The sequence below is a fragment of the Sciurus vulgaris genome, assembly GCF_902686455.1.
Source record: "Sciurus vulgaris genome assembly, chromosome: 10".
Classification (NCBI taxonomy): Eukaryota; Metazoa; Chordata; class Mammalia; order Rodentia; family Sciuridae; genus Sciurus; species Sciurus vulgaris.
Window position 1 is genome coordinate 70,767,464 of NC_136470.1, and position 13,489 is coordinate 70,780,952.

Consider the following 13,489-nt stretch of genomic DNA (forward strand, 5'->3'; position numbering starts at 1 on the left):
AACACCTCCAAACAAATCAGAACTTCCTTTTTTTAATCTTGTGCTATTTTAAAGTTGAGTGTGAATGATGTATCTCAAATTTCTTTTTTCTACATTCTCTCAGCCTGCATTCTCATGAGTCTATTATACTCCAAATTCATAGGTACATTAAACTACTTGCAGATACTACCCTGCTCTGCCTGTTCTTGCACTGTCTGATTGGCAGCTTCTGGAAGACAAACACCCCAGTCTCCATTTCTTCTGTATTTTCCCCACTGGGACTAGAAGACTGACCGAGACTGACTGGTGTGCAGTGTGCTTCACGTGGTGGGTACTTAATAAATATTTTAAAACAGTATTAAAATGCTGAATTAATTTAACAGCAGTGTTGCTCCTCATTAAAGTGCCAACACTTTCTAGCTCCCTTCTCTGCCTAGCAACCATTTTTCCACGTACCTTCATATCCCCAGATAGTTCAGCCAAGCTGAGGCTCTCTTGATCTAGCTTTCCTTGCTTGAGTTATGGAAAAACTGTTTACATTTTTTACCCTGAGGAGTATCTTTATTGGTACCTAAAAACACTGCTGAATAACTTGCTTCTTTTTCTCACTGATGGTAGTGGGGGACGGGACTGGGAGCTGGGGAGGGGAAGGGACCGAGGAATGAAGGTTACACTTAGTGTGTTACTCCCCCATCCCCAAACTATTTTTTTTTTTTTTTTTTTTTTTTTGTACTGGAGATTAAACCCAGGGATACTTTTTCACTGACTCGCATCCTCAGCCCTTTTTAAATTTTGAGTCAGGGTCCCGCCAAGCTGCTGAGGCTATCCTCGAACGCGGGATGATTCTGCCTCAGCCTCCTGAATCGCTGGGATTACGGGCATAGTCAATCTTGCCGGACTCTCCAAATCATCTTTCACAGTGAGATACAATGCCCCTTTGTGTACCTTCATGTCTATAAGAATGTTTTTCATTTTTAGTATCCGAAATGTGCTAAGGATTTTAAGTACGAGGTTTTAACCTCTTAAGGTATTGTTTCTTCAGGAGCTTTATTCAGTATCTCCTTTCCCGCTCACTACACTCAGGCAACCCTCCTCGTATATCATCCTTACCATCTTATGAACATTGTTTCATTCCTATGAAGTGTTATGTTTGTGACCTAACGCGGTAAGGTACAGACTAGCTTTTTATTTTGGATAGGGAATTATGTTTCACAAAGCACTTCGGCGTCTACTCATTAGTTTATTTAACTCTCATTTTTGCTAGAAGGATGAAATAGGGGTCATTATCTCCAGGATAAGGAAAAGGAACTCTAGAGACATTAAATGACTTTTCTAAGGTCACACAGTCTGGATAGACCCACACCGAAAACTAGGACTTTGCATGCCTGAGTCAGCCCGGTTCCCCTGTCCCAGCCAGTCTCACAGTTCAACCTCACGAAGATCTGCTAGGAAGCTTCAGAAGGGCTGGGCGCGGGGAAGTGGAGCCGAGGCAGCACAATACGCATGCGCACACCGCGGATAGCGCGCTAGCAAGTGGAGGAAGGTCGGGGACAAAGACAGGCTTTTGGCTAAACTCCACCCCTGCTGTCCCAGTAACGCGCAGGCGCACTTCCTGAGGCTGCGGTTCAGAGCTACGCAGGCGCACTTGCGCCAGGGCGCCAAGATGTCGTTCCCGAAGTATAAGCCCTCGCGCTTGGCCACTTTACCCCCTACCCTCGACCCAGCCGAATATGACATATCTCCGGACACCCGGAAGGCGCAAGCCGAGAGGTTGGCCATAAGATCCCGGCTTAAACGGGAGTATCTGCTTCAGTACAACGACCCCAACCGCCGAGGGCTCATCGTGAGTGGGGGGCCGGTCGGGCGGGACTCGGGCCGGAGTCTGGAAGGTCGGCTCAGACTGAGCAGCCCAGACTCGCCAAGGTGCACCACGCGGTGGGCAGCCGCCGTTCCCAGTGTCTTAGACATGGGCCCTCATCCAGGCCCCGAAGACAGGCCGACTTCTAGCCCTTTGACCTTGGCCAGAGAGCTTGGTCAGGATGGGTTCGAGTCCCGGCTTGATCACTTCCCTTCTGTGTGATCTTGAGAAAGTTTCTCATCTCTGCGTAGCTTTGTCTTTCCTATCTGAAAAACGAGCCTAGCATATTTCTTCCTCTCTAACCAGGCTGTTTTCAAGATTGAATGAGATAAGACACGTGATTGGCCTGGCATACAGCAGGCGTGTTCAGGCCCCCCCCCCCATATATGTATAATTAAAGAATATTTTATACTTTTCTGATCACAACTAGTAGGAATACTGCTCACTCCTGATGGGAATATAGTGATTCTTCATCCTATATTTTTAAAAGACCCCGCAGCTTACTGGAGCTTTGGACTTAAGAGTAAGACTCCAAAGCACTACACACTGGCAAACTATGACCTCGGGCAACTTACCTAACCCCTTGAATTCATAGTTATTTTGTTTTAATGTTCATACAAAAATGATGTGTATTCTTCAAGGACTTGAGATTAAATGAGGTAGTGTAACATTCTCAGAATATATGCCCAGTAAGCTGATAGTTATTATTTACCAAGTATGCTTTTACATAGTTTTCTGTGCTAGAGCTGTCAAAATATCTCAAGATTTAAAAAAGACGACTTTTGCACTGCTGTTCTATAGGAATTTTTGGAAGTTGTGAGGATTGAAGGAAAGTTACAATGTGCCAGACACTATTCCAAAACCTTTCTGAATATTTCTTTATTCACATGTCACAACTATTCAGTGCATTAAGGTCTTTTACTCTTCCATTTTTCCAGTTGAGAAGATAACAGAGGAATAACAGATATCTCATACAGATATATCCACTAGCAAGTCGTAGAGCTGAAGTTGTACCCTGGTCTCTGCAACCCAACAGCATTTGCTTTTATTTAGTTAGCTGTACTTTTTCCAGCCAGAATTTGTTTACTTGGGAAGAAGGTTCAGAAAAAGCACATCTGTTATGTACATATGCACATAATTCAGTTTGATGTGTTAGATAGTATGTAGTAAAACAAGAAATTAAAAGGGTGAACTTGAGACTCGAACCCTAGATATTCTGTTTTCCAACTCTGACCCAGAGCAGTTTTCAGTTTTCTCACCTGTAAAATAGAAGTAATAATACTCGCCTCTTTAATTCTGTTAATTGAAAGTGTGGCATGCTCATTTATTAATCAATACCTGTAAATTCTCTTTCCTAATCTTTAGGCATTTAAGAATAATTGATTCAGTCAGTAAATAACTGCCAGGGTTTATTATGGGCCTGTTTTAGATGCTGAGGTAACAAAGGAGGACAAAGCCAGCAAAAATTTCTGTCCTTGTAGAGCTTTATTTCCAGTGGTAGAGCAAGCAAGTGGTAATAAGCAAAAAATGAAATCATTAACAAATGATTAAAAAATGAAATCATTTAACATATTAAATAGTGGTAGGAAAAGAAAGGAGAAGGGATTAGGAGTGTATGTAGTAGAAAGGATAAGCAACTGCTTGGAATGTGACATTTTGAAGATCTGACAAAAGTAAGGCCATGGAGCTAGCCTCATATAGGAAGTAGCATGCTGGTTAGTGGGAATGGTAAATACAAGGGCTCTTAGGCAGGAGTGTGCCTGGCTAATTCAAAAATGTCCTAGTGATTCTGGAGGCTAAGGCAGGAGGATGACACATTTGAGACCAACCTAGGTGACTTAGTGAGTCCCTGTCTCAAAAATAGAAAAATAAAAAAGACGGGATGTAGCTCAGTGGCAAAGTGCCTCTGGGTCCCCAGTACCCCACCTCAACTTGCTGTCTTAAGTAGAGAAGGATGATGGCAGAGTGGAAAAGATGGGGTCTGAGAGGTATTTAGGACCAGGTCACACCAGCCTATATCATTGTAAGGATTTCTACTGATAAGGGAGTCACATAATCTGAATTTAAATTTTAACAAGCTCTCTCTGGTTGATTAGTTGAGAATTGAATATGGGGAAGCAAGGGCAGGAACAGAAAGATGAGTTAAGAATAACAATGCTGCCTTAATTGATAGTTGCTACCAGGGTGGTGGCAGTGGAGGTGGTGAGAAGTGGTCAGTTTGGGGTAGGTATTAAAAGTAGAGCCAAACGGATTTGCTGGCAGATTATATGTGGTGTATGAGAGAAAGGGAGAAGTCCAGGATGACCCAACATTTTCGACCTAAGCAATTAGAAGAATGAAATTGCCTTTTAAAAGAAAGAGAAGGAACCAGTATGGTGATGGAATGGAATATTATGAAATCATAATTGGGATGAGTAACATTCAAGATGCCTGTTAGACAATATGTCAGTGTTGAATAGGTGCTTGGATATTAAGTCTGGAGTTCAGGGTAGCAGTCTAGGGTTAGAGGTATAATTTGGGGAGTCATTAGCCTGTAGATATTAAAGTCATGTGACTGGATGACATTAGTGGAGTGAATGTAGATAGGAAATACCAGCAAGGTCTAAGTCCCAATATTAAAGAGATTGGGGACATGGAAGGAAAAGAGCAAAAGAGATGAAGAGAACATGGCCAGTTAGGAGGAAAACAAAGCAGGCGTGGGCCCTGGAAGTCAAGGGAAGAAATGGTTTCAAGGACTATTCACTATGTCGCTTGCTGCTGATACTCCATTAACTGATGAATGGAGTCACAGAAGGGAAAGCTGTTTCCCATGGTGTGCCTTTTGAAACATCTCTTAATCTCTCTTAATAATAGTACTGTACTTAATGAACCATGGTCATAGGGCAATTGATATTTTTACAAAATGAAATGTCTGTTTATGGAAGGCAGATGTGGCAGATAGATATTAAAGCATAGAAAGGTGACTGGCAGGTTGAGAAGTCTGTTGCTAGATCATCATTCAAATGCATTTATAGCAGAAGTGATAAATAGATGTATTTATCCTTCATGTATTGAGCTCAAATATCCGTTTGAACCTATATCTTGCGTCCTTACCCTCTTTACTGTTTCTCTTCACACTATAGGCATAGTAATGAACACTGTGGCAGAATGCTGTTGTGTTTGTTTTCATTTTAACATGGTGTGATAATATTAATAGTTTCTAGAGCAGCAGAAGGTATTTTTGGATTTTGAGTCTAGTAGTGAGTGTTCACACCCTGAAGGAATTTTAGCCTGATTGAAATGAAGGGGAGCATTTACACTAAAAGGTTTTTTTTTTTATTTCTGAGCTCCAGCTGATGATTATCTTGGGTTGAAATTGCTATAATTTAGTTTGGTGTGAAATATGACTGTGGAAGACCCAGTTCAATTATTTTAGTCCTACCAGTTGTGACTTTATGTTAGTTAGGACCCTGAATGTTCAGTTAATTGGAGAGAATAACTTTATAAAAATCATTTGGGGATTGAGCTAATTAAATTTAATCATGTGTTTGGGTAGATTTGCTATTCTTAGATAGTTATTCTAATATAAATATATTACAATGGGCAATTACCTTTTTTTTCTTTAACCAAGACAAGCTGATTATTTTTCTTTAACAACTTTGACCTTTCTATAAAACTTTTAATAGTGTGAAGTACACTAATTTTGATTTTAAAATATCAACTTAAGAAACTTACAGTTTTGGTTGGAGTTGTGGCTCAGTGGTAGAGCCCTTGCCTTGAATGTGTGAGGCCCTGGGTTTGATTCTTAGCACTCCATATAAATAAATGAAAAAAAGGCCCATCAACAACTAAAAAAATATTTTTTTAAAAAAGAAACTTGTAGTTCAGTTAACCTACTTCTGTCTTCATCTTCCTGCAGCTATTTGTAACCTGGAAAGACCAGTATTGGAATGGCACTAAAAGAGTTCCTAGACAAAATTCAAAGCTTGATACTTCCCTTATCACCTTGTAGCTCCTCTTCCTTTCAATCGGGTTGAAATCTTCAGGGCATGAACACTCATTCCTTAACTCAGAAGTTCAAAAATACCTTCTGCTGCTCCAATATGATCACACCATATTAAAATGAAAGCAGATACAATAGTGTTCTGTAGCAGTGTTCATTACTATGCTTGTAGTGCAAACACACAGTAAAGAGGGTAAGGACACAAGATACAAATTCAAAGGAATGTTTGAGCGCACTATAATACAAAGGTATGTAATCTTCCTTCACAGGGAATTCTGTGTGGTTCTGATGGTTATACTTCAAGAAAGATAATGATGCTGAAAACAGTCTAGAGAACAATAGATAAAAATGATGATGGAGGAAAAATGGCTTCTCTGATAGTTTGGAAGATAAGGAGTCTTAAATGGAAAGCTAAAGGGCAATAAGAATATTTTAAATTCTGAAGAATTTGAACAGGATTATCAGTATTTTAAAAATAGCTAGAAATGAAAGATCTTTACTGCAACTATTTAGGAATATTCAGGATATATCCTTAAGTATTGTAGAGAACAAAAGATGTCTTCTATGCTCCTTCGCAGAAGTCCTGATGAATTTGTTTCTCAGTATTGCCCAAGTTTTGTAATTTTTTGTTTTCATTAATTTTAGGAAGACCCTGCCTTAATTCGCTGGACCTACGCAAGATCAGCAAATATCTATCCAAATTTCAGACCCACTCCCAAGAACTCACTCTTAGGAGCTCTGGTTGGAATTGGACCCCTCATATTCTGGTATTATGTTTTCAAAACTGATAGGGTAAGTGTTAGAGCCAGATGTTTAGTATTGGTGTGATAGGTTCCTTTAGCAGGTACCAGCTATAGCTCTTCTAATGATTGCCCCCAGTGCCCCTTCCATGTTAGCCCTGAACTCTTCTTTCCCTTTCTTCTTTTATCTTTATTCCTTTCCAGTGAGAGTTCAAATAGGAAGTTTTTAATTAATTAATTGGTTTTACTGCTTTGCTGTTTCAACTCATATAAACATACTTTGTTAAAAATTGCAGTAGCCTCTTTGCCTTTCAGATTAAATTTAATGACTGCTATACAATTTAAAGAAATAAAATGGCCAATTTAAATTTCAAAAACTTGAACTTGGCTTATGAAGGTGTTTTTTAGATAACATAAGGACATTACTGTGATTGTTAGGCAAAAGAATACTGAAATAACTTTTTTAAAGTTTAACTTTTTTGCATTAGAAGATATGTAGAGACTAAACTTTTATGATTAACTTTCAGATACCTTTGCAAAATTTTCATTTAGTTTCTTTGTTCTAAAGGAGATGATGTTGATTGAGTCAAGTATTAGCTGAATACATAAATCATGTAGCATGTTCCTTGTTGGTATGAATCTAGTATGTTGGTCACATTTTGTGAATTAATGGTAAAACATGTTGATACCCTAACAACAGAGAAGCAAAAGCAGCCTGGGCTGGGAATCACTGCATTCAGAGGTCTGCATGTATGATTAAAGAGAAAGCCAAGCTTACCTTTGGAACTGGGCCACTCACTCCTGGCTCTGGACCCTGAGCCACAACCCCCCAGGCTTTATGCTGCCATCTGGACTGGAGCCCATTCATCTACCATTGATTTAAACTAGCCAACCCACTCTCTATCAGAGTTCATGTCCTTTGATTATCTGATAAATTGGTCACTCTTTCCCACAAGGTGTTTGATTTTGTTTTCAATATGTACTTTTTAGTGGGGTTAATTTATTTCTAATTTCTAAAATGTGGGTAAGAAATTTTAGAGTAGGAGCATTTTCTTGTTGTCTCTTTAATTTTTCAGCTTACTACCTCCTCCCACTCCTTGAACTGTAGATGATGAAACTGCAATTAAGTTTGGAGTATGTTATTCTGATTTTCAGAGTTGTACCATGAGTTGTTCCAGAATGCATTGTTTTTAATATACTTTTTTTCTGTCTCTACAGGATAGGAAAGAAAAACTTATCCAGGAAGGAAAATTGGACCGAAAATTTAATATCTCATATTAAGTCTGACAAAGATGACTAATATATTCTTGCTTAAATAAATCTTCTAATAATCATTAAATAGTTTCTCCTTCTTGGTATTATTTTGAGTCCGTGTTAAAACTTACTTATACCTTAACAACAGAGAAGCAAAAGTGTCCTTCTGGGAGTCACTGCCCTATCATTGTGATATGTGCTAAGAATACAACATGGTAAGGCCGACTTAGTATGTGTGCTTAAGGAATACATACTCACAACTGTTCATTGAGCAGTTATTACTTGAATTAGCTTACGTGTCTGGTACCACCTAATACCTAACCCAGTTATACTGCAGGGGAATAGTAACAACGGTTTAAAAAATAAGTGATATTCAGGTAAAATGATGTAGGTAAGCTGATGAAGAAGCAGCTCAGTTTGAATCTAAGGAAACAATATTTGATCTAGGTTCTCAAGTTCACAAAGCAAAACAGGAGCACAAAAGGGCAGAATGTGTAGAATATGGCTAATATGGCTGAATTGGGTTCCTTGGCGGGGTGAAAAGAGGGAGGGTGGAGGTCATGGTGAGGAACAAAAGTGTTAATGGGCTTTGGAGGTCAGGTCTGGGTTAAAGATATTTAAATTTAGCAATTAGAATTCAGGGCTTCTGTTACAGCATGGCAATAGTCACTACCTCAAAAGGTCATGGAGATGAAAATGAAATAACAGTATTAATAACAGCTACTCCCTGCTTTGTAGTTCAGTCTTGAAACAGTATGGTGACAATTTCATCCATAAAGACAGTAAAATCAAGTACTGTAGACAAACAGTATGCTTTGTAGGGATGATTTACATGAATACATTAGTTTTGAACTTTCAAATCGTATGTACTACTGTTCTCATTTGATTTTGGTATTAGCCTTTATTACACTAAAAACAAAGCCAGAAGGAGGCTTGTATGCAGGTAGCTTATGTTAGGATCTGAAAGAACAGGAGTGGGAGACTGGGAAGAGTGAAACATGGAAGGAGAGAGAGCCCATCAAGTGCATGCTGTTCCTCTGAGAGGAACAGGCTCCACGAGGGCCTTCTGAGGAGACCTGTAGAATGTACAGTCTTTTTCCCTCCAGCATTTTGCCGCTGAACCACACCCCAGCCTCTGAACTGGTTCTTCCAGGCATACGTGAGGAGGAAGGAAACTTAGGGCAGAAAGCAAGTGATGGGCTGTGCAGCTGAGGTAAATAAAAGTATTGTCAAGTCACACCTGCAGGCAACTGATAGTGACAACCATAATTGGAGTCAGGAGACAGATCAAGTGGTTGTGAGGAAGGCCCAGAGGTATATGATTTCTTTATTCCATCTTCTATGTAGATGTGTTTGTGCATGGAGTCTAATCTGTAATATGTCCTCAAAGGTGATGGCTAGGTACAATCTACAGAACACTCAGTGTAGGAGGGTCAGTGAAACAAGCTACAGTCCATGCTATTGCTACTGGCCCAGAGGCCATGACATAGTCACCGTCTCCCCCAACCATGTCCCTTTCTTGGTCATCACTTTAGCAGATCTAGATTGCTTGCCTAATGGAGTCACCAAGACCTTCATTTCCAAAGACCAGAACCTTAGTTACTCTACTTATCATCAGGCCTTTGCTGCAGCAATCCCCCGTTCACAGTTTCCCTGGATGTGAAGGCATCAAGATGCTCCAGTGAATTCTTGGTCTCCAGATATATCCCTTTCTGTCCTCATTGGGGAGCAGTTACCCTAGCTCCTTGTAATTAGTGTCACTGATGCCAATATGGAAATGTTGTACTTGTTTCCCAGATACAAGAAGAAGCCCAAATAACCAGTAGGTAGTCATAGCTTCAGATTTTTTTGATTCCCTGACATAACTGTTCTCCCCATGCTCCACCATGCTGGGATTTCTTAAGCAGCGAAACAATATTGAAGAAGCAAAGCACACATTCCACAAGTTAGTTGCTGGAATGACAAAAGGGGCCAATCCTACTTTTCTTGGTTCTCACGCTCAAGAATTCTAGCTGTTGGGGCATAGCACTGTATCAATGGCCATTGCATCCACATGGTCAACCCTGCAGTATGTCCCCAAGCAGGTACCTTAGCTTAGTCTTTAGTAGGCTTAACCTGTATTCACTTGTGCCCTAAAGTCGCTATGTTCACCTGCCATCATGACTCAGTGCTTCTGAAATGCAGATCATGATGGAGAGCTTTTGTTGAATGATTACTTGAGATGGTTGATGCTCAACTGCTTTTAGAATGGTGAATTGTTCTCCACTGCAGAAGGCATAGTCTTGCTTTAGACTTTTAGAAGTCTGCATTGCAACTATACTGTTTGCAAGAGACTCTAAGCAGCATCTTTATATACCACAAATTGCTGGAGTATTGACTCTATTGCCTATTCTGGGCTCCATTTAAAACTGGCAGCGTGACTGACGTGTGAGGCCTTGGGTTTGATCTCCAGCACCACAAAACAACAAAAACAACTGGCACCTTTATGAATCACCCCATAAGTACGTCAGAGCAGTGTTTCCAAGTGGGATATGCATTACCTCCAAAATTCAGAGACTGACGAAGAGGTGCTTTTTCCTCAGTAAGACCATGCGTTATGTGGAAGAACTTGCCCTTGACTTTGGAGGTGGCTGTGTTGGCATACTGAAAACCACTGGACCCCTACAAATATCCCTGATATGGAAAGCTTTAAACCCTTATAGACATTATCTCCCACCTTCTGCTATCTCATTCTATGATACTGAAGGAATGAGAAGCCTAATCTAAGTGAACTGAAGCTTTGAGGCAGAAATAATGGACAGTGCAAGAAACAGCAATTCAGAGGGGCCAGAGTGATAGACACATGGAGAAGCTCTGTGTAATGGGAGAATGCTGGAGTGAAAGTCCAGGAATTTCTGCAAAACCATCTTGGATCTATAACCAAATCATGTGATTATCATTTCAATATCCATGGGATTCCTGTTTTTAATTTGCTCCTGACTATATCATTACAATTACTGTCTGCCCCTGCCTCTCCCAGCCCTCTTAATGACCATTACTCTTAAATTGTTCTCCAGACTTTAAATAATTGTAATATTTCATTCTTATTTTACCAGAGGGCAGAAGCAGGAGGAATCCTACTTTGACCTTCAGTTTTCTTTTAGAGGTAGCTGTGGTGTATTATTTTTATGCAACTGTGTAAGTCTATTTTAAGAAACCTAGAAGATAGTTAAGTAAGAGAATGAAATAAAAATCACTCCCAGTTCCATCATGCAGGAATAATATTTTGGTACTATCTTTCTAAAGTGTTCTTTTTGCCCTCTCTGTTTATATATCTTCACCCCCTGCAACAAAATGAGATCCACTGTGCATAATGATTTAAGTTTCTGGTCCCAGTGATTTGTCTTGAATATTTTTCCATGGAATGACATGATTTTCCTTCAATTTCTTTCTCTCTCTCTCTCTCTCTCTCTCTCTCTCTCTCTCTCTCTCTCTCTTTTTCTTTTCTCTTATTATGTTACCAGGGATTGAACCCAGGGGCACTTAATCACTGAGCCACATCTGCAGTCCTTTTTACATTATATTTAGAGACAGGGTCTCACTAAGTTGCTTAGGGCCTTGCAAAATTGCTGAGGCTGGCTTTGAACTTGTGATCCTCCTGCCTCAGCCTCCTGAGCCACTGGGATTACAGGCATGTGCTACCACGCCCAGCTTTTTCTTTTTAATGCCGGGGATTGAATCCAGGACCTGATGCATACTATGTACCTGTGCTACCACTGAGCTATACCACCAGCCCTACAGCATTTGTTTAGTGATTGCTATTAGAATTCTATTATATGTATCTATCATAATTTACTTATTCTCATAGATGAAAACTTCATTTTCCAAATTTTTGCTGTTAGGATCAATACAATAGATAGCTTTTTTGGTGAATTTTTGTTTATGTCCCTAAATTTTTTCATAGGATAAATTACTGGGAGTGGAATTTCTGGGTCAAGTATGCAAATGTTTTCTGTCTGGAATAAATATAAAAGGTTTTATAATTGTGTATTTCCAATCAATGAATAATTGATTCCCTGTTTCCCAGCACTGAGTACTATTAGTACATCATACTGTTTAACACAGCCTCCAAAGCCAAATTCCTTGCCTTTACATTCCTGCTTTACCACTAAGTGGTGAAGTGACCTGGAAAGTATTTAAAGTCTGTGCCTCAGTTTCCTTATCTCTATAATAGAAATACTGATCACATTCATAGTATTGTTTCATGAGTTATTATTTATAAAAGACTTACAAAGTGACATATAGTCTCAATGAGTGTTTACTATTATTATTTTTAAACCTGAATGATGAAATATATTTAAGATTCATCTTGGGTTTATTATTGATGTTTAACATTTTTTCACATACTTTGCCCATTTATATTTATTTTGATGTTTGCTTGTTCAAATCCACTACCCATCTTTTCTGATGTAATATGTTTTTTTTCTTAATGATTTTAAGGCTTAAACAAAATAAAGATATTAATCCTTGATCATACCAATCATCTTTCATCAGGAATTATCTAGTATCCCTACTCATGGGAAGAATATTTACATAGTATCCTTGATGCCTAATTGTTGAAAGAAAGCAGTACCCAGAGCAATTTTTGCATAGCAGGAATTTTTAAAGCATTTTTAACACTGAGAATTATTGAGAAGTGTGTTTTTATGAGTCTAATCAATTTTAAAATATTTTTTATTAGTTAAAAAATGTCTCAAATGAGTAGTCTGATGAGAACACCAATTGCCACCTTGTCTGAGTTCCAAATGCTGCCATCTGTCTCACTGATGCTGCTAGAACTGGGCACTGAAGCCCACACTGGTACTGCTGAGCATCCAAAAAATGACAAGTGTATAATGAGGAAGGTAACCAGGAACCAGATCATAAGGCCTTGTCACAAAGAGCTTAGACTTCTGCATAATGGTAGTGAGAGCCCTTGAAGGTATTAAGCAGGACTAATCTGATTGGATTTGCATTCCTGGAAGATCACTCTGATTCCTGGGTGGAGGATGATCACAGAGCAAGAGAAGCTGCAGGAAGACCAGTAATGAGGCTGTGAATTTTCAGTTAGACATGATTTTCAATTTTTGAGACAGCCCTCATTACAGAATAAAGCAGCCCCTGCCAATCCCAGGATGACTCATGTGGATGTGAACTTGTCAAAAGATTTATGAACGTCTAAATATATTATCTCTATTAGTTTCCCTTTATGCACATGCATGAGGAGCCAGTCTTCTTAATAATTCCTTATCCTTGTATGACATCTGTTCCCCTTCTCTGAAACAGTCTTGCTTTCCTGACAGACTGGTTTGTTTGAGTACTATGTCTTTTTACCTTTGAGCATGGATCCTGCCTGTAGAAAGAGGTCATATTTATGCTCTGAAATCGCTTGGATCCAGTCCCTGATTTGTTTTCCTTTATGTGTTTTTTCATTTCTAGTGGAACCTGATGTAGCCTTCACATAACTTTGGGGGAGTTACAGAGAACTTGTTACCTATCTCTGTATTGTTCAGGATAATCAATGAGGCATCTGAAGATATTAGAAATCTGTAAAAGAATCTGTTTCCATCAAATTTTCATAATTGTAAAATATAGACAGCACTTTAAAATTACTAAAAATATGGGCTGGAGTTGTGGCTCAGTGGTAGAGCGTGTGCC

At 39.3% G+C, this 13,489-nt stretch overlaps 1 protein-coding gene across 1 annotated transcript; it reads left to right on the plus strand.

The window, feature by feature from the left end:
• The first annotated feature begins 1,597 nt into the window (after positions 1 to 1,597).
• Positions 1,598 to 7,898, plus strand: NDUFB4 (NADH:ubiquinone oxidoreductase subunit B4). Its single transcript, XM_079100339.1, has 3 exons — positions 1,598 to 1,822; positions 6,465 to 6,611; positions 7,778 to 7,898. Exons 1-3 carry the CDS (start codon positions 1,643 to 1,645, stop codon positions 7,838 to 7,840), a joined length of 390 nt encoding a protein of 129 aa, XP_078956465.1. The 5' UTR covers positions 1,598 to 1,642; the 3' UTR covers positions 7,841 to 7,898.
• Positions 7,899 to 13,489: the final 5,591 nt, after the last annotated feature.

What these genes read in the sequence shown, in the direction of transcription:
- NDUFB4 (XM_079100339.1), top strand. Translation starts at nt 1,643, where the DNA reads ATGTCGTTCCCGAAGTATAAGCCCTCGCGCTTGGCCACTTTACCCCCT. An exon ending in CCAACCGCCGAGGGCTCATC is followed by an intron (nt 1,823 to 6,464) that starts GTGAGTGGGGGG and finishes CATTAATTTTAG; the next exon opens with GAAGACCCTGCCTTAATTCG. An exon ending in ATGTTTTCAAAACTGATAGG is followed by an intron (nt 6,612 to 7,777) that starts GTAAGTGTTAGA and finishes CTGTCTCTACAG; the next exon opens with GATAGGAAAGAAAAACTTAT.